Source organism: Mytilus californianus, unplaced genomic scaffold, assembly GCF_021869535.1.
Source record: "Mytilus californianus isolate M0D057914Y unplaced genomic scaffold, xbMytCali1.0.p SCAF_8, whole genome shotgun sequence".
NCBI lineage: Eukaryota > Metazoa > Mollusca > Bivalvia > Mytilida > Mytilidae > Mytilus > Mytilus californianus.
In genome coordinates, this window is record NW_026262734.1 from 37,508,947 (window position 1) to 37,534,383 (window position 25,437).

The following is a 25,437-nucleotide window of genomic DNA, read 5'->3' on the forward strand; positions in this document are numbered from 1 at the left end:
TAGAATCAATACAAAACATGAAAAGGCAATCAACACATGAAAGTATCACAAAACATGGAAGGACAATAAACACATTACCAGGTAAAAATAATGTTCATGTGTGAATGTATTACTTTGGCACAATCAGGTATACAAAATAGAATATTCCTGAGATCAGCTACCTTTAAAAAAAAATATAAGGGAGCTTTGTTCAATTGTCAAGATTGTTAACAGCTTCTACTATCAGTATAACGAATCTTCTTAATTTCCATAATGACCATTTTAGAATTAAAAAAAACATTTGAATTAGTTTAACATCTTGCCTCTTACCTGGAAAATCTAGGAGTGCACTTGCAAAAAAAGTCAGTCCGGTGACGATGTATGATGATGAAGTATTATTTTATAAGGATTAATTCATAGTACATTAAATTTTTTAGCATTTTTTATGCAACCTTTTTCTTTAAATGACATGTTTATTGTCCAATTAACACCTTTGATGATCGTTAGTCTGTTGTTCATTCGATCTCGGGTTAATTAGTGTCACCATTTTTGATTACGCGTGTGCAACATTTAAAATGTTTACTTTGCAATTTCCTTCAGGGAGACAATTTGTATTTATAAATGAATCAGGTTATTTTTGAAAGCAATTATTTTATTAACAATTTGATGAATTTTGTCAGAAATGAAAGAGGAACATGAAAGTGAAAATGAAAACCATATGATTATTTTCAAGAATCTTCGTTTCTAATTGGTTCAAATTATTCACCCTAATTTTTTTTTTCAGAAAACTAAAATCCACAAATTTAAGAACCCACGAACATGTAACTTTTGCTCTATCCACGAAAAATTGATACCCACGAATTAAAGTACTTTCACAGTAATTAATTGTCCAGTGCATGAAGATTTCCGTTGTTATTTGTTTTACCAAGCAGCTCTATGTAATGTTAATCTTATGCATTTGTATATGATAATGATAAATTTATATTTTTATTCAGATGAAAATATGTAATTTTATACTGCCAAAATCTTTTTTATTGAAAAGAAGATGTATTTTATATTGCTAATTTAAGTGTACATAAAGTATATACACTTTAGATAGTCTCTCATAACTCTTTTAAGAGTGGCTCTTGTATGTTTTATGATTGTTTTATTACTATTTGTATGTTTTTTATAAATGAAGAGGTGAGACTTTAATATTGCCTGGTCTTGTCTTGTCTTATAATTTTCTACCTCCATTTTCATGTACATAGCACCACAGTTCCGGGATATTCCACACTCCGGCACCGGTCTTTCCTGTAATCAGAAGAAGAGAAGAGTCTTGTACATTAAATAAGATGTAGCTAAGTCCAATCACTCAAATCATATTAACTTATGACAGTAAGTAGATTTTTGTTTTTTAGAGTCAGATTATTTGCGTTTGGTATTTTAAATTCTAGAGGAAATTTTCAAACTATACTAGCGGTCTAATTTTTTTTATTTAGGCACTATGCTGCATTAACTATGCAAAACGTAATACAAAATAATTCTTATCAATTTTCTAAAAGTTTTTGACATGATGATTTTGCTTCTTTTTTTTTTAATCTGTTTTTAGGAGTTTTCAATTTACTAATTTTGAAAGACTTATTACTAGTGATGCTTGCAGCCTTGAAAGAAAACATTATGAAAAAAATAAAACTACTTTTAATGTTTTATTGGACAACTCAAGATCATTGATACATTTTGTGGTTAAAGACAGAAGTTATCTTATTGTGTACACATTTATTTAACACAAAATTTTCTATCAATCTCTCAGATTGGAATAATGTTAATCCTTTTTATCTGTAACTGATCATGGATAACAAGAAATTGTGATACTGTGGATTTACTATTATACATGGGGTACTTATTTTCATGGGTATTTTTGAACCATGAATTCACATTTTCAACAATATACAAATTTTCTATACGCTTGTATGCAGAATTATATAAAACTATGAAACTACAATTTTTCCTGTATCCACGAATATTGGTACCACTGAAAATAAATGAATCCATAGTAAAATTTCTCAACCTTTTTGCTCAGGGGTGGTGGGGGCACTTCCTATATTCAAGATGATAGGATGTGCCGCTGCAATAGGTCACATTTTCCAGCTTGTAAATATGTGAATAGATAGGGAAATCTATCAGAAATATATCATAAGGTCACTAAAGTTCTGTTTACTTGTTATATAAAAAGCCCTGAATTTTTTTCACAGCTGAAAGTCTCGCCATAAGTAAACATTATATAAGGAATCTGAGACACTTTTCCAATACACCATACGAAACCCAACCAATATGGGAAAAGGTTACATTTTTACCTACACAATATATGAAAAGGTATACATTTTTAAAATCTAAATTATATGAAAAGGGTGGGGTAACAAAACCCCAGCGGCACCCCCTATCAATTAAGTATTGAAGTAGCCCCCCCCCCCCCCCCCACCCTTTTTGCTGCATACCATTAATAACTTGACGTGTATTTTTGAGTATTTGATGTAAACAATGACAAATATATTGAAAAAAAGCAAACCAGTCTCAATCAAATTATTTCATTATTTGTTTTACACAAGGTACTGTTATGCATAAAAAGTTAGATCTATTTTGAATATTAATCTCAACCCCAAGTTTAAATCGGAATATTCTCTTCTTCTCTTCTTATAGGTTTCATAGCTAAAAAAGTGAACAATACATTCACAATTCACACAGAAATTGAAAGATGTCAATTTACATAAAGTATTCACACAAACAATATATGTTATATGTCAGTAATCTGAAATTAGAAGGGGCAGATCCAGGGTCTGAGGAAAGGGGTGTGTAAATGTCAAAAATGATAAAAAATATTTGACAATTTAAAGAAAAAAAATATTTTAAAGGGGTACACCCAATAAGCCACTCGTCGTAATCTGCCACTGCTCCCAATTCTTTGAATCACAGCTGTGTCTAAATAAAAGGGTTGAAAAAAAGTGATAACAATATATTTGACGAAGATAAAACAATAAATGTATATTAATACAATGAAAGAGATATGTGATAAATGAATGCAAATCAGAACTGGTTTGACTCACCAGTTTACAAAATAATACCAAAAGTTTACATTAACCAGCCTAGGTTATATTGGATTCTTGAACTACAAAGTAATGCTTGTCCTGTCATATACTGTGTGTGTTTCAATTAAACATGCAACTAACACATTTCCCGATTATAAAATTTCTCCAATTCAAACAAGCTTTACCAATAGATAATTTAACTATATGTGAACTAAGTGACTAAAACTTCATGGTAAACTACTATAACTAAAAACTTACTGGGTTAAACATAACAATAATATTTTGGGGGAAAAATACCATAATTTTTATCAAACTACAAACTCCTGAAATAGCTATATCATATTACTATATGTGTGAGTTCTATATCACTTATTACAAAATATGTTTAATATTATCTAAAAATTGTGTATAAAATACTACATAATACACTAATCCTCATTTCATTCATCTATACATACACTCAAATAAGGCTATTGAATGTAAATATTTCTTACTTAGGCTACTGCCCATGTCTCTCAAAAAGGACCATTTAATATCCACATAACAGAGGGTCTGGATTAGGGGGGTTCTTCAATTCTATATATTTTTTTTTTTTCTCTCTTTTCTTAGTAAATTTGGCCCATTATTCTCTATTCTTTATTTTTTGGGCCCATTTATCTGTAGTATTGGCCCATTATTTCTATTCTGTACACCCCATCAAGACCCTTATAACATATATCTGTTATTAATAACTTGACAAATATTGATGTGTATGAAAACTGGTACAACAACATCGTCTTTTTAGTATATATGCTCAAAAATAAAGTAATCTTAAAAGATACATTTTATCAATCAACAATAATCAAAATGAATAAATAGGTATTAAAAACATCCTATTTATTATGAACTGCCTTCACCATTACAAAATGATTGAAACTGATTGTAACAACATTATGACCACAATAAGGCCACTAACACAAATAAAAATTTGGCACCATTAATTAGAGTCACTGTCATTTGTACCCGATCTTTTCTTTCTCAACTTTTGGCGTATTTTTGAGCCTCTGTATTTTAGATCTTCTTCAGAGAAAGAATCTTGTGGTCGACTTCTCCTCCTTCTTTTCTTTTTGACTTTATCAAAATTGTTCAAATCAGAATTATCATCTGAGTCATGTTGGATATTCATACTAAGAGATCTTGATGGTTTCTCATAATCACTATTGGACTCCATTGTCCAATTTTTTGTCGGTGATTTGCGTCTTGGAGCAATAGGTAATAAGGAAGGAGCCATAGCATACTCTTCATCTGATTGGTTATCTTCCCATAAATCAGCAACTTTTTTCTCTGCTTCTGGTTTCTGTATGTCTTTGTCTATGTTCAACAATTTGCCTTCATCATCTTTAGCCTTCAACAACTTTTCTTCATAATCTTTAGCCTTCATCTTCTTTTTCTTCTCTCTGTGTTTCTTTCCTTTTTTGTCTCCCTCCTCTTTGTCTGTTGGCTAAATAACGAATATTGACAAGTTAATCTGGAGTTCCTACATTTAATCTATATACATTACAGAAAGTATACATTTTTTGGTGGGTAAAATACCGCTGGATTGACAACAACACTTTAGTGAACTGCAAGTTTTATTGTGTCGACTAGTTTCGCCGATTAGATCGGCGTCTTCAGGACAAATTATATAGAAATTACAATCCCTGAAGTATAAAAAAAATGGTATCTAAATTTTAACGTCATAATGTGTTTACTCCATTGTCTTTGTTGTTCCTGGTTACCAATGTATGAATGAAATGAAAAAATTACAAATGTATGTACATAAAGGTAGTAAATCAAAAAATTAATAAATTAAAAAATATGTGTAACATGATTGTAAGTACAATGTCAGTGTACAGTTTGTATAAAGTTTCTTCCTCTTTATAAAAAGTGTTTAAGTGTTCACTAAAGTGTTGTTGTCAATCCAGCGGTATTTTATTTATTTATTTTTATTGACAACCCTGCATACCATCGGGTATCCTCTTTAGTGACTCTACCTTCACTTCACCACAAAGGCGTTGGTTCAGCAGCTTCTTGTTTTTTGGTGGGTTAAAATTATATCTTATATTAATTATACTACTACCGATAGTGTCAATAAACATGTACATCTTGTGGAAAAACACTTTTACATGAATAAGAATGAAATAATGCATAAAAAATATATAGATTTTTTCTGTTATCAAGTCAAGAATTTTAACTGCATGAGAAACAAATAATTTATTGTGGATGTTAATTTAATCTGCAAGAGTTGCATGGAAATAACATTACAAAAAGTTTTTGATGAACATCAACATTGTCAATTTCTAGATCCTCCTTGTTCTGCATGAAATAAATGACCAATGGACAGCAAGCAACAATCAATCAATTCTAATTACTGTGCATATTGCTGTGTGTGTTTGTTTATTCCACATTGGCTAGAGGTATAGGGAGAGGGTTGAGATCTCACAAAACATGTTTAACCCCGCCACATGTTTGTGCCTGTCCCAAGTCAGGAGCCTCTGGCCTTTGTTAGTCTTGTATGTTTTTTTAACTTTAGTTCTATCATATGTTTCGAAGTTTAGTGTGACGTCCATTTTCACTGAAATAGTACACATTTTTGTTTAGAGGCCAGCTGAAGCCCGTTTCTGGTTGTGGGATTTTCTCGCCGTGTTGAACACCCATTGGTGGCCTTGGGCTGTTTTCTGCTCTTTGGTCGAGTTGTTGTCTCTTTGACACATTCCCCATTTCCATTCTCAATTTTTCTTCATCCAAAACAATTTATAAGAGGATCTATCAAGTCTTTATATAATAGAATAATAAAACAATATGCAAATTTCTTTGATAGTCAGTTATTTTCATTTGTTAATAAAGTTAGATTATTTTTCTCCAACTTAATGATTTCAGCTTCCCAATTGTGACCTTTTCATTTTTAAACCAAGAGATCCAAACGGTGAAGTTGTAATCATCACTTCGTAAGTATTACGGACGCCATCACGAGTTGGTTGACTGTTATGGAATATTCGTTACACAGATGATATCGGATATGTTCGTTATGTCGTAACTACAATCCCCTTCCCTTTTCACGAATGTGACCTACCGAATTAGACTATTTACCGGCTTTGTAACAACATGAGCAATACGAAGGATGCCACATGTGGAGCAGGATCTGCTTCCCCTTCCGAAGCACATGAAATCACACCTAGTTTTTGGTGGGGTCCGTGTTGTTTGTTTTTTTTGTGACATTTTGTTCACGCATCATTGTCAATATAATGGAAATTGATAAGTGAGAGGTTTAGCGCTATAAAACCAGGTTCAATCCACCATTTTCTACATAAGAAAATGCCTGTACCAAGTCAGGAATATGACAGTTGTTGTCCATTCGTTTGATGTGTTTGTGCTTTTGATTTTGCCATTTGATTAGGGACTTTCCATTTTGGATTTTCCTCAGAATTCAGTATTTTTGTGATTTAACTTTTAAACCAAAGCAGCTCATCTTGGCTATTATGGCTTTGATGTTGTTTAACCAAAATACCACACCTTGAACATAAAACTTTTTTGTTTGACTGTAACCAAGTATTTTAACACTTGTAGTGAAATAAATCTAATATGTGAAATGACATTTTTTAACAGTGGTTTAACTTACTGTGGATTCATTATTATTCGTTGGATACCAATTTTCGTGGGTTTCATGGGTACAGGTGAACCACGAATTTAAATGTTTAACAAATGACAAATTTTCTATAAGTCTTGTATGCAGAGATTGGCAAAACCACGAAATCAAATATCCACGAAAATGCAAGTTTTCCTGAATCCATGAAAGTTTAAACATTTTCATGGATATTTGATTCGTGGTTTTGCCAATCTCTACAAACAAAGTCTATAGAAAATTTGTCATTTGTTGAACATTTAATTTTGTGGATCACCTGTACCCATGAAACCCACGAAAATTGGTATCGAATGAATAATAATAAATCCACAGTATCATGTTTATCACAAAACTTGTTTTACCATTAAAACTTAGAATTATTACCACAGTCTCCTTTATAGATCCTTTTTTTGATATCTGCCTGTGAAGAGTAGTCTCTCCTGCTGTCTTTGGTCTGTATAAACTTTCAAATCCTGCCTTGGAAGTTTCCCGGTCTACTGTTGCTGGATCATCATCTACAAATTCCTCTTTTATCATCTTGTACAACTCATCAATTCTGTAAAATATATAGTTAATGAAATTTAATATCACATAGTTCTTACACATAGTTCTTACACATAAATCCTCTTTTCTTCAAATGTGACTTACTGAATTAGGACTTATCAACGGATTTGTACTTATATGAGCAGTTGCCACGTGTGGAGCAGGATCTACTTACCCTTCCGGAGCACCTGAGATCACCTACGGTTTTTGGTGGAGTTCGTGTAGTCCTTAGTTTCTACATTGTGTCCTGTGTAATTTTTTTGTGGTTTTTTTGCCAAGGCATTGTTAGTTTGTTTTTGAATTTTGAGTTTGACTATCCCTTTGGTATCTTTTACTTCTCTCTTAATTCACATTAGTTAGCCAGCTTCAAAACCAACCAAATTAGCAAATAAATAATTTAAATTCTTTACTAGTTGCTTTAAAATTAAAAAGTTATAATTCAGTCTCAAAATCCTACATCTCCTTCACATTTCTAACTGATTTAATCTATAGTAAATTCTTTCCTTTATTAAATTTTCTGTATGTGATTTATAGACCAGTGGCTTAAAGCAACGTCATTTGGACTCTAGTTGTGTCATTGGCAATCAAACCACATCTCCTTATTTTCATAAAAATAAGCCAACATTTCCGAATATTTCATAATAAACTAGCTGCAGGGCAGACAGCAACGTTTTTTGTATAATATCAACCAATACACAACAGGAAGTTTGGTCTACTTACCTTTTCTGCATACTAAGGATACTAATATCTGTAGAACTTTTAGCTTCAGCTTTCTTTTTCCTCAAGTAGTTAGATAACTGTTCTTTCTCAAACAGCTGTAAATATTCTAAATGGCGAGAACCGTATTGGCGACCTGAAAATAAAATGGGTTACAATGTGAACCCTGATATGACTGTCTCTTTAGGCCAGTATGAGCTACTCTAATCACTTGGTGTCTGTTGTCTGTTTACTTTTACAAAAATCTTCTCCTCATAAACTTCCAGGCTAATTGCAACCATAATTGTCCACAATTATCCTTAGAAAATACTGTATATAGTGTTATATGTTGAAAAATGGGATAGACAAGAAAAAATCAGTCCAGGACAAAATAAAATGCTTCGCTGGGCGCAGCTTGATACGACCGCAGAGGTCGAACCCTGAACAGTTGGGGCAAGTATGGACACAACATTCAAGCTTGATACAGCTCTGAATTTGGATTGTGATTAAATATTTGACACAGCATAGGTTTCTGACACAGAAAGAATGTGGTCTAAGAACTTCAATTTTTTTAATTTACCTATTATGGTCCAATGTCCAAAATCAAAATACATGGTTAGATTCAGCATATCAAAGAACCCCATATATTCAATTTTTGTTGAAATCAAACAAAGTTTAATTTTGGACCCCAACTTGGACAAACTTGAAAACTGGTCCCATAATCAAAAATCTAAACACATGTTTAGATTCAGCATATCAAAGTACCCGAAGAATTCAATTTTTGTTAAAATCAAACTAAGTTTAATTTTGGACCCTTTGGACCTTAATGTAGACAAATTTAAAAAACGGGACCCAAAATTAAAAATCTAAAAACACGGTTAGATTTGGCATATCAAAGAACCCCAATTATTCAATTTTTGATGAAATCAAACAAAGTTTAATTTTGGACCCTTTTGACCTCAATATGAACCAATTTGATAGCGGGCCCACAAATAAAAAATCTAAATACATGGTAAGATTCAGCATATCAAAGAACCCCATATATTCAATTTTTGTTGAAATCAAACAAAGTTTAATTTTGGACCCCAATTTGGACCAACTTGAAAACTGGGCCAAAAATCTAAAATCTAAATACATGTTTAGATTCAGCATATCAAAGAACCCCATATATTCAATTTTTGTTGAAATCAAACAAAGTTTAATTTTGGACCCCAACTTGGACCAACTTGAAAACTGGGCCCATAATCAAAAATCTAAACACATGTTTAGATTCAGCATATCAAAGAACCCCAAGAATTCAATTTTTGTTAAAATCAAATTAAGTTTAATTTTGGACCCTTTGGACCTTAATGTAGACCAATTTAAAAAACGGGACCCCAAATTAAAAATCTAAATACACGGTTAGATTCGGCATATCAAAGAACCCCAATAATTCAATTTTTGATGAAATCAAACAAAGTTAAATTTTGGACCCTTTGGACCTCAATGTGGACCAATTTAAAAACGGGGCCCAAAATCCAAAAACTTAATACACGGTTAGATTCAGCATATTAAAGAACCCCAAGAATTCAAGAATAAAACCCCATTGAAATTGATCAAGAAATAAGCAATTTATACGAAGTATCTTCTTTTGCACAACACTGTGCAATTGAATATTTCTTGCTATTGCGCAATACTGTACAATTGACAATTTCTTGCTATTGCGCAATATTGTGCTATTGGATATTTCTTGCTATTGCGCAATACTGTGCAATTGAAGATTTCTTGCTATTGCGCAATACTGTGCAATTGAAGATTTCTTGCTATTGTGCAATACTGTGCAATTGAAAATTTCTTGCTATTGCACAATACTTATTATATAATAATTTACACATCCTGTTTGGTGTGTATCTCCTACCATATCATTATTATTTGCTTTTAAATATAAATCAGAAATAATCAACTTAAAATGGAAAATTTTAAAAGAAAAAAAAAAGGAAAAAAAGAAAAAAAAAAAAAAAAAAATCTCCCCCCCCAAATTTTTTGAACCCCCTTATGATTCATCACCCCCAAACTCAATCCCAGCCTTCCCTTTGTGGTATGGTACCTTGCAGTACAATTTCAGAGAGATCCATACACTTGAACACAAGTTATTGTCTGGAAACTAGAAAAATGCTTATTTTTGGCCCCTTTTTGGCCCCCAATTCCTAAATGTTTCCGGCAATTACCCCCAAACTCAATTCCAGCTTTCCCTTTGTGATATGGAACCTTGTAGTACAATTTCAGAAATATCCAAACACTTACACACAAGTTATTGTCATGAAACTAGAAAAATGCTTGTTTTTTGCCCCTTTTTTGGCCCCTAATTCCTAAAATTTTGAGGCAATTACCCCCAAAATCAATTACAGCCTTCCCTTTGTGATATGGAACCTTGTGGTACAATGTCAGAGAGATCTATACACTTACACACAAGTTATTGTCTGAAAATTACAAAAATGCTTATTTTTGGCCCCTTTTTGGCCCCTAATTCCTTAACTGTTGGTACCATAACCCCCAAAATCAATCCCAACCTTCCTTTCGTGGTATTGAACCTTATGGTGAAATTTCATGGAGATCCATTCACTTAAACTAAAGTTAGAGTGCGAAAACAATGTGTCTTCGGACGACGCCAGACGACGCCGGACGACGACGACGACGACGACAACGACGACGACGACGACGACGACGCCAACGTCATACCAATATACGACCAAAAAATTTTTAATTTTTGCGGTCGTATAAAAATTAAGATTAGCAAGATCTACCTTCTGTTCATTTTAACTAAGATTGTCACAGAGTTATTTCACTTAAATGAAAATTTAAACTAATTTTTTGGCTTCTTGGACATCAGAACTTTAATAGCTAGAGAGAAAGTGTAAAAGCAAAATGTGTGAGCAAGACAAATAAGTCTACAAATAAATCAATATAGCCAAAATAGCCAGACAAGCTCCAAAATGGATTTATTACCCTTTAATGATGATTTTTACAATTTTTTGGAGTTTTTGGCTATTATCCTGAAAACTATAATAGATTTTAATAGATATAAACCAGTCACCGAAGTTTCATGAAAACCGCCTAAAGCATTTTTGAGTTATTGTCCGAAAACTGGAAAAATCCCCCCTTTTTTATAAATAAAATCCCATAACTCAGAAATGTAAAATCTAAAAATAATGTTGATGACAGACGGACGTACCGACGGACAATATACCATAATTCGTCCCGTAAACAATGTATAAAAATAATAAGCAGGACAAGATCTACACATAATTTTAACTTGACCTTAAATGATGATTTTTGACAAATTTTGCTGTTTTTTAACCTAATATTTTGAATAGTATAATTATATCACCTAAAACTTTGAACAGCAAAGGATCAGTAATACAAGATCTACAAATAAATCAGTATGCTCAGGGACTAATACATGAATATAATTATATATTAGTCCCAGGTATGATTGGAATTGTTAATTTACTCCTTACTTGCCCCTAAACAACAATTTTATCCATTTATAATAGGAATAATGTATAATCTGAGCAGGGCAGAATGAAAAAGAATTAAAATAAATGTTACTACGTCAAAATTAGTTATACCATAGTAAACAATTTTTTTCCTTTGTTTTTTTTGAAAGAGGACTTGCATCACTGTTATGATGCTGGTGATAAGTCCAGGTCAAGGTTATTAATTCAGGTCAACATATTTGATGTCACAAAGCCATGATATACAATTTCATGACGAAATAGGAATATGAAAATTAGGATTATGAACCAAGTAGCCAACACATGATATTATATTTCATATTACCAGAAATCAGCTTACCCTCTGAAAATGGAAAACATAATGTCAGACCTATACTGGCTTTTGACCACTTTTAAAAAATAAATAGCAAAAATATGCAATTTCTAATCGAGAAAATGCACAATATTGATCATGTTTTATTTTTCATTTCCTCATGTGTTCTTTAATTTAATGCATGTGAAGTGAAGTTACTATCGCATATATATATCATAGCAAAATTTTTAACTTAGCTGACTTATACATGTTATACACAGTGCATTTTTTTTTAAATTGGAGAGTGGGAAACCACAAAATAATTTTTTTTTAGAGTTAAAGGGGTGGAAAACAAATACAAATCTGTTACAAATGAAAATGAAAGTATGTTGGTTGCTTTATATATTCTGACAAAAGCTTGTGTTTAAAATGTTCGTATCTTATCTAATCTTAAGCTTTATTGATCCTATTAAAAAATAAAAATAAATGAAACATGGCTTATTTTTGGCTTCTGAAGTAATGACTATAAGCTGTTTAAAGACTAATATAAGTGTACTAAGGTTTATTAATTATTTCACATTTTCATTCCTGATCTTTTACAACTATATTTTTTTTTTTTTAATAAATTGGACTTTAAGACCAAATGTTTTCTTATTGTTTTTAAAGTTAGTGTAAACAATATTTTATTGTGAAAATAATAGCACAAATATAACAAATATGACAGTTTTATTAATAAATAGGAGTTTAAGATTTTATGTTTTCTTATTGTTTTTTAAGTTCACATCATAAAGTGCAGAAATAAACCAAGGATATGCCATACACCTGGAAGTTCTATGATTTCCTACTAGTTTTCTCTAATACAATGTATATAAATTCAAATGTTAATGGAAGAACAAAAATGAAAAACTATAAGAAAATTATTTTCCATTGAAATGTTTGAAAACTGTTACAATGAAATCAATCACACCAGGATTGTTCCATTTTCTTCACAGTTACACTCAGGGCTATTCCAGACAAATTATGTATGGGAGCGTTGGACTGTTTTTATACCCAACCATCTAAAATTTTCATTTTCATTTGTAACAGAATTGTATTCTTTTAACCCATAGAAAAATAAAAGAAGAATTTGTCTGAGGATACAAATGCCCCAAATCAAGCTTTGCAATTTTCTGAGTTAAAAAGGGGCATAACTCTAAAACAATAAGTGATAAATTCGAACTCTATCTTCGGGTTTCGGTTCTTAGCATTGTGTTTAAGTTTCATAAAATTTGGATTTGTAAAACATGTTAAGAGTGCGGAAACGAAAATGGGACAGACAGAAGGACTGTCAAGGGTATCACTTAATGCCCCATTTGCCTACTGCAGGGGCATAAAAATATCATGTAGTTTCTAACATTCCAATATGTATTTACCTGAATTTGCTCTCAGGTGAAATACAGCATAGGATTAGACTTTATGTCTCAATTAAATAATAAACTTTTCTGTAACTTCGGTCCATTAATAACTATACTATATATATATATATATAAATACCTTTAGCTTTCCTGCAGCAGGAATGTCTGAAGATCCATTTAAAGATCAGATAGATGTGTATAAAAATACTGAGTGGTGGTACTAGGGCAGCCTTTGTATCAAATTCCATCACCAGTAAATACATCTGATACTTCCAAATTTTGTTAGAATTTTCCTCAACTTCTTGAAATACATGACTGAAAGGTAATAAAGTATAAAATCTTAAAACTAGATCATCTGGTACTTCTAAATTCTGTAAGAATCAATACTGTGGATTCCTTTATTTTCATGGGTACCGATTTTTGTGGATTGACGAAAAATTGTATTTTCATGAATATTTAATTTTGTGGTTTAACAAAAGTTTGCCTACATGCCTATAGAAAATCTGTACTTTGTTGAACATATAAATTCATGGTTCACCAATGTAGCAATGAAATCCATGATAATTCGCCATTTCAGAATCTAATGCATTCTGGGTAATATTTCCAAAAGAGTACACCAAAATGTTGTGATTGGATTAAAACGTGATAAACAATAGAAATTCAACCAATGACGTAACATTATTTTCATTTTGGTGTACGAACAATGAGATTACCCATAGTCCTTTAGATTCTGAAAAGGCCAATTGGTATCCCACTATTAATAATGAATCAACAGTATTACTGAAATGTAAATTGTATGAAAATGAAAGACGCTATCATGTCTATCTGACTCCAATAAATACTTTTATTACATTGTTTGCAATCAACTACAGTGATTTCCAAGTGAAATAAAAAAAACAGATAATTTCACATGTGAAATAAACTCAATAATTTCACTCCTCTGACATCATACAACAATAGGTGTTGTCAAGACGTTGTCGATGACATTACATCAAAACAAATTATGAATGCGTAGAAAAAGATATAGTCCCTTGCATTTTCTATTTTATTTCCATTAAAAAGCTCATTGTCAATGTAATAAAAAGAATAACTAAAATCAAATAATTCAAATATCAAAAAATATTCAACACTGATAATTCACTCATGGGTGGAAAGGATGCTTTAAACGACATCAAATAACTACATTGTAAAAATATGCTCAAGACCATGAGTATTTGGACCTTTTTGAGGATTTTTGAAAGCGTAAGTCCAGGTGAGCTAATAAACAGAGTAGGGTGTCAAGATACAAGGAAAATTGCATTGGAACTTAGATATAAGAGGATCGAGGGCACTGTGCCCTCTACAAACAGTCTTAGCTGTCAATATAAAATGATAATAGAAATGAACTAAGAATGTTTGTATACAATCAAATAGTAAAGATGTTAATGATATTTACCCAAAAATCACTAAATTGAGTTTTACCTGAAAATGGCTATCAGCAAGTTAAGCAACAGTACATTTCCAATCATCAAATAGGCTGCTAAGAATATAGGGACCAGCCAGTGAGATTTTCTACAGTACGAATCATCAGGAACACCACTAGTCACATTAATTAGATCAGTCATATTATCCATATCAGTCATATTAGCCATATCAGTCATATTAGTCATATTAGACATATTAGTCATATTATAAATGACTTGTACAATACAACCATCATCATCTATAAATAAAACATAACCAATTATTTTGTACAACTTTAAAAACATTTTTTGTTTTCTTCATCACTGAGTTTACTGGTAATAAGGTCTGTATATGATATTTCCTGGCAAAGTCTCATTAGTTTGTGCCATGATGTGGCTATAATTTTGGCATTCTATCATGAAGTGCTTGCTATTTTCTACTCAACCACATAAACCAAAAATTGAATGTACAGTCGAAACCTCGTTGTGTCGAACTCGATTGTGTTAAAAACTCAGATGAGTCGAAGTTATTTCTCGTTCCCGGCAAATTCCTGTTTTATCAATGCATTTTAATCTCTGATGAGTCCAACTCAGTTGATTCTAAGTCTCGATAAAGTCGAATATTTTTTAAGTCCCGTCGATTGAAAACTAATGTAAATTGACCCTGATGACTCAAAGTTCGAAAGTTAAAAAAATCCAAAAATGTAGACTTAAAGATGAAAAATCAGATTGGATGTATTTGTTTTTCTTATGTATCCTAATTGTTTTCATAAGTGATCAAAGCTGTGTAAACATACTTGTTTGTATAACAGATAAAATGACATGTTTGTGGTGACCGGTAATTACATCTTTGTTGATCGTATAAGCGGAACTTTGAGCATATTTACTCTGATATAAAAACGAAACAAACTCAATTAGCCAAAACTGAGATTAAATGAATCGTTCGAATTGAAATTCATTAATTTCAATAATTGAATAGATTAAGACAATACGGACCAATTTACAATAATTAATGCAAAGCAGACAACCCTCAACCATGATCTTACATGACTTGTTTTGTTTCATGAGTTATTCTATAATTTATAGTGACTGACGGTTGTAAATATTCATGTATTGATTTTATTTGTGTATGTTTTGAAACTGAACTTGTGTGTTCAAGTATTATGATGGACCAAACAATATGAAGCTTGAATACATAATCATAAATTGTCATATCAAAACAGGCACAATTTTCAAAATATCTAGTTTACACAAATCTCATACTGTATTTCATGCAATCAAAATTTATTACGACACACTTGACCTCGGAAAAGTCGAACCTCGGATAAGTTGAATACTTTTGTCTGGTCCAGTCGACTTCGACCTTAAAAGGACATTAGCTGTCAAATTCATGTTCACCGATTTGACTCAAATTCTCATATTTGATTTATAACATACAAAAACATATATCCAAATTATAAAAAGTCTAAAATAAACAATTTACGATGCATGGACTCAATTACATGTATCAGCATGTACTGTATTTCAGGCATTTATAGATGCCATCTAATGAACCATCAAGGTGACCTCAGAAGACTGCCGACAGTCATATAACCCGATATAAACAAAAAAATATAGTTATAAATAGACAGTGAACACATGCAATTGGATTTTTATAGGTCTGTTTGATTTCATAATATAGGTTACTGTAAACCAACTTATTTTGCGGGGATACTTTATTTCGCATTTAGCCCCTACTAGCCCATTTCGTGGCAGTTTAATTTCGCAATTTTCAAATTTGCTTGATGTAGTTAAATAAGGAAAGATCCAAGTTTTACATATTTGCAACGATTGTTATTAGCGTTACTTTTCTACTTTGGAAAGACGCGAAAATAAATCGCTCGCGAAAATTAGTTGGTTTACAGTATTTAAAAAAATATATCTAATCATCGTTTTTACCTGTATAAGAATGAGTTTTTGTGGATTGAACCAGACAACCAAATGGTTTACCCTTGCTTCACCTTCAAGATTGAAGGTTGCATGAATAAGGATTCAATCAGGTCAAATTATTCACTTGCAAGTAAATTCATCAGCGATGTTTCTTAGCTTATTTTGAAAAAATTGTACCAAACTGGCTGCTAAAAGCAAATTATTATTTCACTATTTCACTTTCATTAATGATTGAACAAAAAAGAGTCATATTTGAGTTTTTTTAGATCTCATAGCTAATGCCCCCTTTAGCTACAAGATATAAAAAAAATAAAATATGATTTTTTTTGTTCAATATGCAGGCAAAACAAAAAACTAAGGAACATGTTGACAGAGACAGTTCTCATAAGTTCTACAGTATGATTCTACCCAATAAACTACCTTCTATTTCTTCTAAAAACAGCTCTCCATAAAACTGCCAGTATGGGTAGTAAATAACATCCCTAAAAATCTTCCAATCAGATATTCTCTGAAGATGCATTAATCCTTGACTAGCTACTCCATAAGCTACCAAGAATATGGTCAACACTAAAATAAACATCACTAATTCCAACATCTGAAAAAAAATTAAAAAAAGATATGGTATAAATACCACTATTTTACTATTACAGTCAAACCTGCCTTAACTGTCACCTCATTTCAGCGGTCACCTGCCTCTAACAGTCACTTTTAGACCCTCCCAAACATTTTCTCTATATAATTTAACTCAAATCAGCGGTCACCTGTCTTACACGGTCAGCGGTCACTTATTTGTTGCACGAAATCATCATTTTAACTTTTAACAACGGTCATTTTAATTTTTTTAACTACCGATATAATCATGACAAAAAATATATGTATATAGAAATAAGGAGATGTGGTTCAGTATCGAAGTCACGTTGAAAATTGGAACCGTAATAGGAGGTAAATTCGTGAATTCCTCGTGTTCCAATGCTTTCCAATTCCATTGAAACATGTATCACCTACTTGTTTCTTCTCGAATATTAATATATTTTGAATGTTTTCTTCATGTTTACAGCTTAAAAACTACCATTATTTATTTCACTGACGCAAGAACCATTACTCTGCCAATTGAAAAGACTAAAACAATTTGCTCTGATCCCAACCATAGGCAATATCAGAATCAAATTTTTTTTTTCTCGGAACCTCATTTCAAAGGTCACCTGTCTTGAGTGGTCACTTTTGATACTTCCCAAGAGTGACTGCTTAATACAGGTTTCACTGTAATTGGAAAATATAACTGTATTAGGACAGTTCCTTAAGTACTAACATAAACTGCTTTTTTAAACAAAAAAGCACTCGATGAGATTTTAAGCCTGCTTTACTGATCACTGTTGAATTTTATGTAGGAAGTCTTTAAGATGAAGACCTTACTGCAGATATCACAGACCAAATTTATCCATGAAAACCAGCTCAGGTCAGATGAAGCCTGTCAGACAGATATGTTCACCTTACAATCCTTCCATACATAGACTTAGTTACCTAAACATAATGTTAACATTGTACACCTTTAAATCAGTTTATACTGTTATCTCATACATATGAGCTATTGCTTATAGTATCTGAGAAACAGACCTAATCACCAATACTTAAATGTTGACCAATGAAGCATGAAAAAGAGATCATGGTCATAGAAGCAGTCTGCCTCTAAAAATTTTGTGCCTTGTCAAAAAGTTTAATTTGTGGTTCACCTACAACCACGAAAATTGATATCCTAGGAATAATACTGAATTAACAGTAACCTATATCTCCTTTTAATCATATCCTCTAAAATCAGTGTACAATATAACATACCATTTTTTTAATCATCACCATTTTAGGTCCTAATCTACTGTTCACTGTATAAACTTCCAATACTCTGATGTAAAATACAACAGCATTGATACAAAATATAGACTTTGCTTCCATAGCTTTGGTTCCTTCTAAATGCATCATAAATGCTACTACAGCTAATACACAGTTCCCAATGTCTAGAAACTTTAACAGTCCAAACCAGTCTCTGATGGTACCATTTAGTGTCGGGGATGGAAATGCAAGACACTGGAACAAACAAAAATCTCTTTATGTTAATAAATATTCTAAATAAAATATTAACTAGTTTTACAGGCTTACATGGAACGGCCAGTCTTTCGTGGAAAGTATATATTTTATCATTTGAACTCAATTCTGAACTTATTCAAATTCTATATGAATGTGTAACCAACAGAAATATATTGTTTAATTTGACCAAATATCATTTCCTTTAAATGTGAATGGATGAAGAAGATTTGCTTATAATGGAAAATGCATTGTAACATCTTTTATAATTTATCACAAACAAAGTTTTATAATTTGTTTTCTACTTTATCTCAAATGCTTTGAATTGAGGTTTGCATTTATGCAATGGGGAAAGTGACGCGATCTGAAATACTTGTCAACACAAGTTATTCTTTCAATTCAGTTGACATACATCTACTATTTCTTAGTAAGTACATGTACTTGAGTATCACTCAGTTAACTTTGCAGTTACTCGAGTTCTAAGTTGATATAACAGACATCTATACTAAAAACCAGTTTTATCAGGAGTGACTTACTGTATATACATTGTCTATTATAAATGTAAATATCCAAACAATACACACAACTTCTATAGGTGTAACATATGCTGTCCGAAACTCCACTAATACAAAATATGTAAATAGCATCAGGAACATCAAATACATCAACTGAAAAACAAATACAAAATATGTAAATAATATCTCAAATATCAAAATATTACCTGAAAAACAAATACAAAATATGTAAATAATATCTCAAACATCAAATAATACCTGAAAAACAAATACAAAATATGTAAATAACATCTCAAATATCAAAATATTACCTGAAAAACAAATACAAAATATGTAAATAGCATCAGAAACATCAAATACATCAACTGAAAAACAAATACAAAATATGTAAATAATATCTCAAATATCAAAATATTACCTGAAAAACAAATACAAAATATGTAAATAGCATCAGAAACATCAAATACATCAACTGAAAAAACAAATACAAAATATGTAAATAGCATCTCAAACATCAAATACATCAACTGAAAAAACAAATACAAAGTATGTAAATAATATCTCAAACATCAAATAATACCTGAAAAATAAATACAAAGTATGTAAATAACATCTCAAACATCAAACTATTACCTGAAAAACAAATACAAATATGTAAATAGCATCACAAACATCAAATACATCAACTGAAAAAACAAATACAAAGTATGTAAATAATATCTCAAACATCAAATAATACCTGAAAAATAAATACAAAGTATGTAAATAACATCTCAAACATCAAACTATTACCTGAAAAACAAATACAAATATGTAAATAGCATCACAAACATCAAATACATCAACTGAAAAACAAATTCAAAATATGTAAATAACATCTCAAATATTAAATTATTACCTGAAAAACAAATACAAATATGTAAATAACATCACAAACATCAAATACATCAACTGCAAAAAAAAAAAAAAATATGTAAATAGCATCAGAAACATCAAATACATCAACTGCAAAACAAATCTTATAAACATATATTTGATGTGAAATACCTGAACGTATAAGATGTCTGCATGTTGATTTATATTTACGAATGATGTCCTTGTCCTTATGATAGAATTTAGTAAACACTTAGTCTCCATTGGAATTCCGATAACTTGACGATATACGGAATCTCCATAGCGAATAAAAATGTTATCTAGTAAAAATTCAATGCTTTTATTAACTTTAGTCATCTTTGGGGTTTGCCATAAACAGAAGCCATATCGAGTAATTAATATTCTATCACCTGTTGTTTGTTCAATCGAACTATTATCACTTGTTATTTGCATTGGTCAAGGGTTAAATTCAACACTGCAAGTTGCATAATGTCAGTTAAACCTGATAAGTTTGGTACTTTCTAGTTTTTACATCTTCAATTTATAGAGGTGAAAACCAGAGGGTATCAAACTTTTCACTGATTCTTGGATGTCAACCTTTGGCACTGTTAGTTTTGGATTTAAATTTTTTTTTTATAGGACCTAAGGATGTATAACTAACTTGTCAGACCTAATAAATCCTAATTATTTACCTGACAAAGGGTCTGACTTAATAGCAGCTATGTCGAACGGTCAGAAGATTTTTAACAGCTCTGTTTTCAACAAATTCCAGATGGATATTGATAGTTTAGGCGGATTTCGTACATTCGACGTACCAACAAAAAAAATAACAAGATTTGGTAAAATTGCCAAAGAGACAACTCTCCACAAGAGACCAAATGACACAGAAATTAACAACTATAGGTCACCGTACAGCCTTCAACAATGAGCAAAACCCATACCACATACTCAGCCATAAAAGGCCCTGAAATGACAAATGTAAAACAATGCAAACAAGAAAACTAACGGCCTAATTTACATACAAAACAATGAACGAAAAACAAATATGATACATAGAAACAAACGACAACCACTGAATTACAGGCTCCTGACTTGGGACAGGCACATACAGAATGTTCTAATTAAAAAAAGAAAATAAGCGGAATCCTGAGAAAGCTGAGTTATTATTGAAATGTGGCGACTAGCCATAGTTCAATCGACTTTTCATTATTATATCAATGACTGAACTGATCTTAAAAACAACTTAAGATTAAAATACCACTCGAAATAAACCCTCACTCTTTCACACAGATTTTTAAGTAATACCAGTATGTGAAACGGTTGACTGCTCATAATGCAAAATGCAACTCTATCAAAAGTTTTGAAAACTAACAAAAAACACCGTTTGACTCTTTACTGCCCAGTGTCAATGAATAACATTAAAAAACACAGAATATCACAAAGAGAAGATGAAAGAATTTTACTTTTCTGGATTTTTTGTCATAACATATTTACCCCCATGTAGAAACAAAATGGTTATTGCCCAATACCATTAAAGGTGTTAAGGCATTGCCTTTAAAAATTAGTTGAAAAAGGCCTAACTCATCAGATCGATTCAAAGCAGAAAGACATCTAACAAAATCACAGACGGGGCATGGCAGTGTATTTATACATCCCCACAACAAAAAAGACACTAAGTACAGAACTGAGAGTACCCACAGTTACTGACAGCTTGTTCAAAGCCAATAACAACTAATAAAAAAATCCTGCATCTAGGACTAAAAAATCAATCAGTACACATCCAACATCCAATGGATTTAATGTAAAGAAGTCATTAACAGTCAGAGAAAAACATGACCTTGTGCAATGCCAAGATACAGGTATCGACAGATTGTAGAGCCATGAATCGTCATATGTATATAAAAATTATATTTAAATTAGTTTGATTTTAATTTACTGATCGCAAAATCAATATTAATACCAATAAAAACAATATTCAAAGATCTAATTACAGTGTTGAATTGGAAACCTTATGGAATAAGTTTATTTAAAGGCTCTATTAGTTTACCCAGATCGTATCTAAATTTTTCGGTTCAGTTAAGAACATCTCTGTTAAAATTAGGATGTGCTATCTGTTTGAAAAATTTGTGGTAATGAAATCCCCGACTTAATAATTTATCAGTAAATATAAATATTACGTTCATTGAAATCCAAAATGTCACAACAGACACGGGCATAGCAATCAAGTTGTGATATATAAACACCGTAAAATGGTGTCAAAGGAACATCACTTTCCAAAAAAAGGAAAATTAACAATAGGGAACGAAAATTCGTCTTAGATTTTTGTGTAGAGTTTCCCGTGTAAAACTGAAATATCTAAATCTAGGAAAGGACAGTTATTACCGTTTATATTTGATTTATTTAAAGTTAATTCTTTTTGGTAAATTTCGGCAGTATATTTAGAAAATACAGTTTTTTTTAAAGAAAATACATAAACTTACGGAGTGGTAAGTAAACTTTGCTATTGGTGAAGTTAGAAATGTCAGTAACTTGTAAGCTGGTGGCATCTTATTGTCTCCAAGTCTGTCTATATCCAGGAGTGGTGTTGCTGCCAAGAAGGGGAACAAACTCACCATAAATACCTGTATAAAAACAGAGCTCCAGATAAGCTGCGTATTTGCATGATCACGCAATACAAATAATTAAAAACCCAATGCAATTGCCCAATGCAGGGTTCAAAAACCCAATTCATTCAAAGGAAAACCCAATTATATGCCAAAACCATGAGTTCTTAACGCTTTTATTTGCTATCGTTTTCGTTATTTACCCTTATCTGATTACAGTCGTCGCATAAATCTATTTTTATAATATTTATAATTGGAAATGTCCTTTCGTTCTAAAAATAGAGCCCTGCATCAAGTAGCCGAAATGGGTCCCTGTTGGAATTTTCCGTTGCTCAAAAGGTACATGTGTTTATGAAAACATTTAGATCTTCTCGGCGTTTATCCAACTAGCGTTTGTCTTCTTGTCATATTTTTTCGAATTGCTCGGGATTTATCATAACATACAATGAATTTAAACGAATGTAAATATCCGATAAAAATATTGAATAGAAGCATGTTTTCAGCTTCTTTTTGATACTTTAGGGAAAGTTATTATGATGATAACAAGACACGCTTGCGTACCTTAACGAGAACATTGCTAGAACGATAAACACGGGGTTTTGTCAAGAGTGAAATCAGTTGGAAAAAGTGAAAGGCCAAATCAATTATGACATGATATATGTAGTTGGAAAGCATCAGAAACCAAAAGTTCTAACCAGCTGGGACAACTTAACCCAGATTTATGTAAATTAAATTAAACAAAAACATTCAAGTATAATTTTAGTTTATATATTATTTTTTTCATTTTAGTTGATGAGTGAATAGACATATCCGTTTTTTACGTCAATGCATCTTGACACTTTTTTTGTTTTTGTCTTATTGTTCTGTATGCTTATGATAGTTGTCTTATTGGCAAGTGCAGTTTAACATTGTCATTTATTTATTTGATGTTGCAGAATTATTTGTAAATTTAACTCTGTAAATTTAAGTTGAATGTGGTCTCCGTCATTAAACCTATAAACCTGGTCAAGGTTTTGGGGTATATCTTAAATCTGGGAACTACTTATTATTTTTATTAAAAAGTAGATCTGGCAAATAGGTGAAAGGACTGGCAAAACTTTCTTACAGCACCTAAATTTCACATATATTACATAAAAATTCGTAAGGGTTCCGCGGAACCCAGTGTCTCGCCTACTTTTGCTGTTAATCGCAGGCTCAACAAAAATGAGGAAAAAAATTAATAAAAATATTCCTCTCTATACTATCTTTTGATTGTAAGTAGCTTCTGTCCAAGTTTGGTAAAAATCCAGGATAGTTTATGAATCTAATAATTGTTTTAAAAACTTAAAACTGCAGACTGTATGTAATGTTAACTGGAAGAAAAACTAAGTCCATTTATAAGTAAAATAAGGAAAAATGGAACAAAATTTTAACAAAATTTCCTTCTAGATACTAGCTTTTAATCATATACAAGCTTCTGTCCAAGTTTGGTACAAATCCAAGATAGTTTAAGAAAGTTGTTAAAATTTTAAAAACTTTAACCACAGAGTGAATGTAATGTTAACTGGCAGAAAAACTAAGTCCATTTATAAGTAAAATACGGAAAAAATGATTTTTTTTTTTTAAATTTACCTCTGCATACTATCTTATGATCATAAACAAGCTTCTTTCCAAGTTTGGTAGAAATCCAGGATAGTTTAAGAAAGTTATTAAAATTTCTAAAACTTGAACCACAGAGTGAATGTAATGTTTCCTGGCAGAAAAACTAAGTCCATATATAAGTAAAATACGGAAAAAACGGAATTTTTTTTTTACAAAATTTACTTTTGGATATTATCTTATGATCATAAACAAGCTTCTGTCCAAGTTTGGTAGAAATCCAGGATGGTGTAATAAAGTTATTTATATTTCAAAAACTTTAACCACAGAGTGAATATTTGTGGAATTCTTATCTGGAGCTCTGATAAAAAGTAAGATTGATATGATCACATAAAAAACCTAAAAGCTACCAAAAACCACTTTAGCATAGAAAGATACATGTACTGTAAAAGTTGATATTTTACATGTATTTGTTTTTTCTGCCATTTCAATGGATAAAATTTTTGCACTAGGGTTAAATTAGCACATCAACTATAAGTTGCCTTTTACATTACTGTAAATTCAGAAATCATTGTGATGTAAGGAACAGTATCAGGTTGGCAATAATAAAAATTCACATTTATAATTTCAGTTGTGATTTTTCTTCATAAAAATTTTGCAATCACATTTATTAAATTTCAAATTTTTGTCAGGGGTCAAGGATTCGAAATAATAAATGCACACGTTAATTTCCTGATTTGACAGTATCATATATGTGACAGAGTTGTCATGTCACAACTGGAGATTTGAACATTTTCAGCTGGAGTTTGGGCATCATAACTGGAGATTTTTTTATCGACATATTTATCGACGTTTTGAGTGTTCATTTTGATGATAAAGCTACATATTTCTGTTTTTTTAAAGATAAAAGCATTGCTATTAATGTATTCTCTCTATATTGTTACTATGTGAAACATTTTTCAACACTAAGGTATACTAATTGTATATGATTTCTCTCAAGACTCATCTTTGTCATCTATTTGTTTATGTGTTTTAATGTGTTGTTCCATTTTTTCTAGGTGATGTTAGTTTAGCCAGATTTAGCATAAATATCCTCTACACAATTATAAGGTTAATACATATTATTAAATTTCAATTAAAGCATTAGGAAGAAGTATAGATCTTTCAAAACATTTTTCAAAATATTATTTTTTTTAAATACTAAGACATTTAAAGTCATTAAAATACCATCCTTATATGATTCTTTGTTCAATTTGTATTCATTTACATTCTTTTATCAATATACATTATTTTAAGGAGAATAACTTAAAACATGATA

At 31.1% G+C, this 25,437-nt stretch overlaps 1 protein-coding gene across 8 annotated transcripts in view; it reads right to left on the reverse strand.

The window, feature by feature from the left end:
• Positions 1 to 25,437, reverse strand: part of LOC127711413 (transient receptor potential cation channel subfamily M member-like 2) — a 550,384-nt gene that overhangs the window by 482,938 nt on the left and 42,009 nt on the right. For 3 of the 8 annotated variants that reach the window (XM_052217451.1, XM_052217437.1, XM_052217453.1), the window contains exons 18-23: positions 22,419 to 22,559; positions 19,087 to 19,218; positions 18,308 to 18,553; positions 16,895 to 17,069; positions 14,565 to 14,805; positions 13,243 to 13,418 (exon numbers count right to left, since the gene is read on the reverse strand). In XM_052217451.1, coding sequence (XP_052073411.1) covers positions 13,243 to 13,418; positions 14,565 to 14,805; positions 16,895 to 17,069; positions 18,308 to 18,553; positions 19,087 to 19,218; positions 22,419 to 22,559 — 1,111 coding nt within the window. Of the gene's footprint in view, positions 1 to 1,435; positions 4,525 to 7,068; positions 7,241 to 7,947; positions 8,081 to 13,242; positions 13,419 to 14,564; positions 14,806 to 16,894; positions 17,070 to 18,307; positions 18,554 to 19,086; positions 19,219 to 22,418; positions 22,560 to 25,437 lie in introns of those variants that run through there. The other 5 variants (XM_052217450.1, XM_052217436.1, XM_052217440.1 and 2 more) reach the window with 3 other exon arrangements.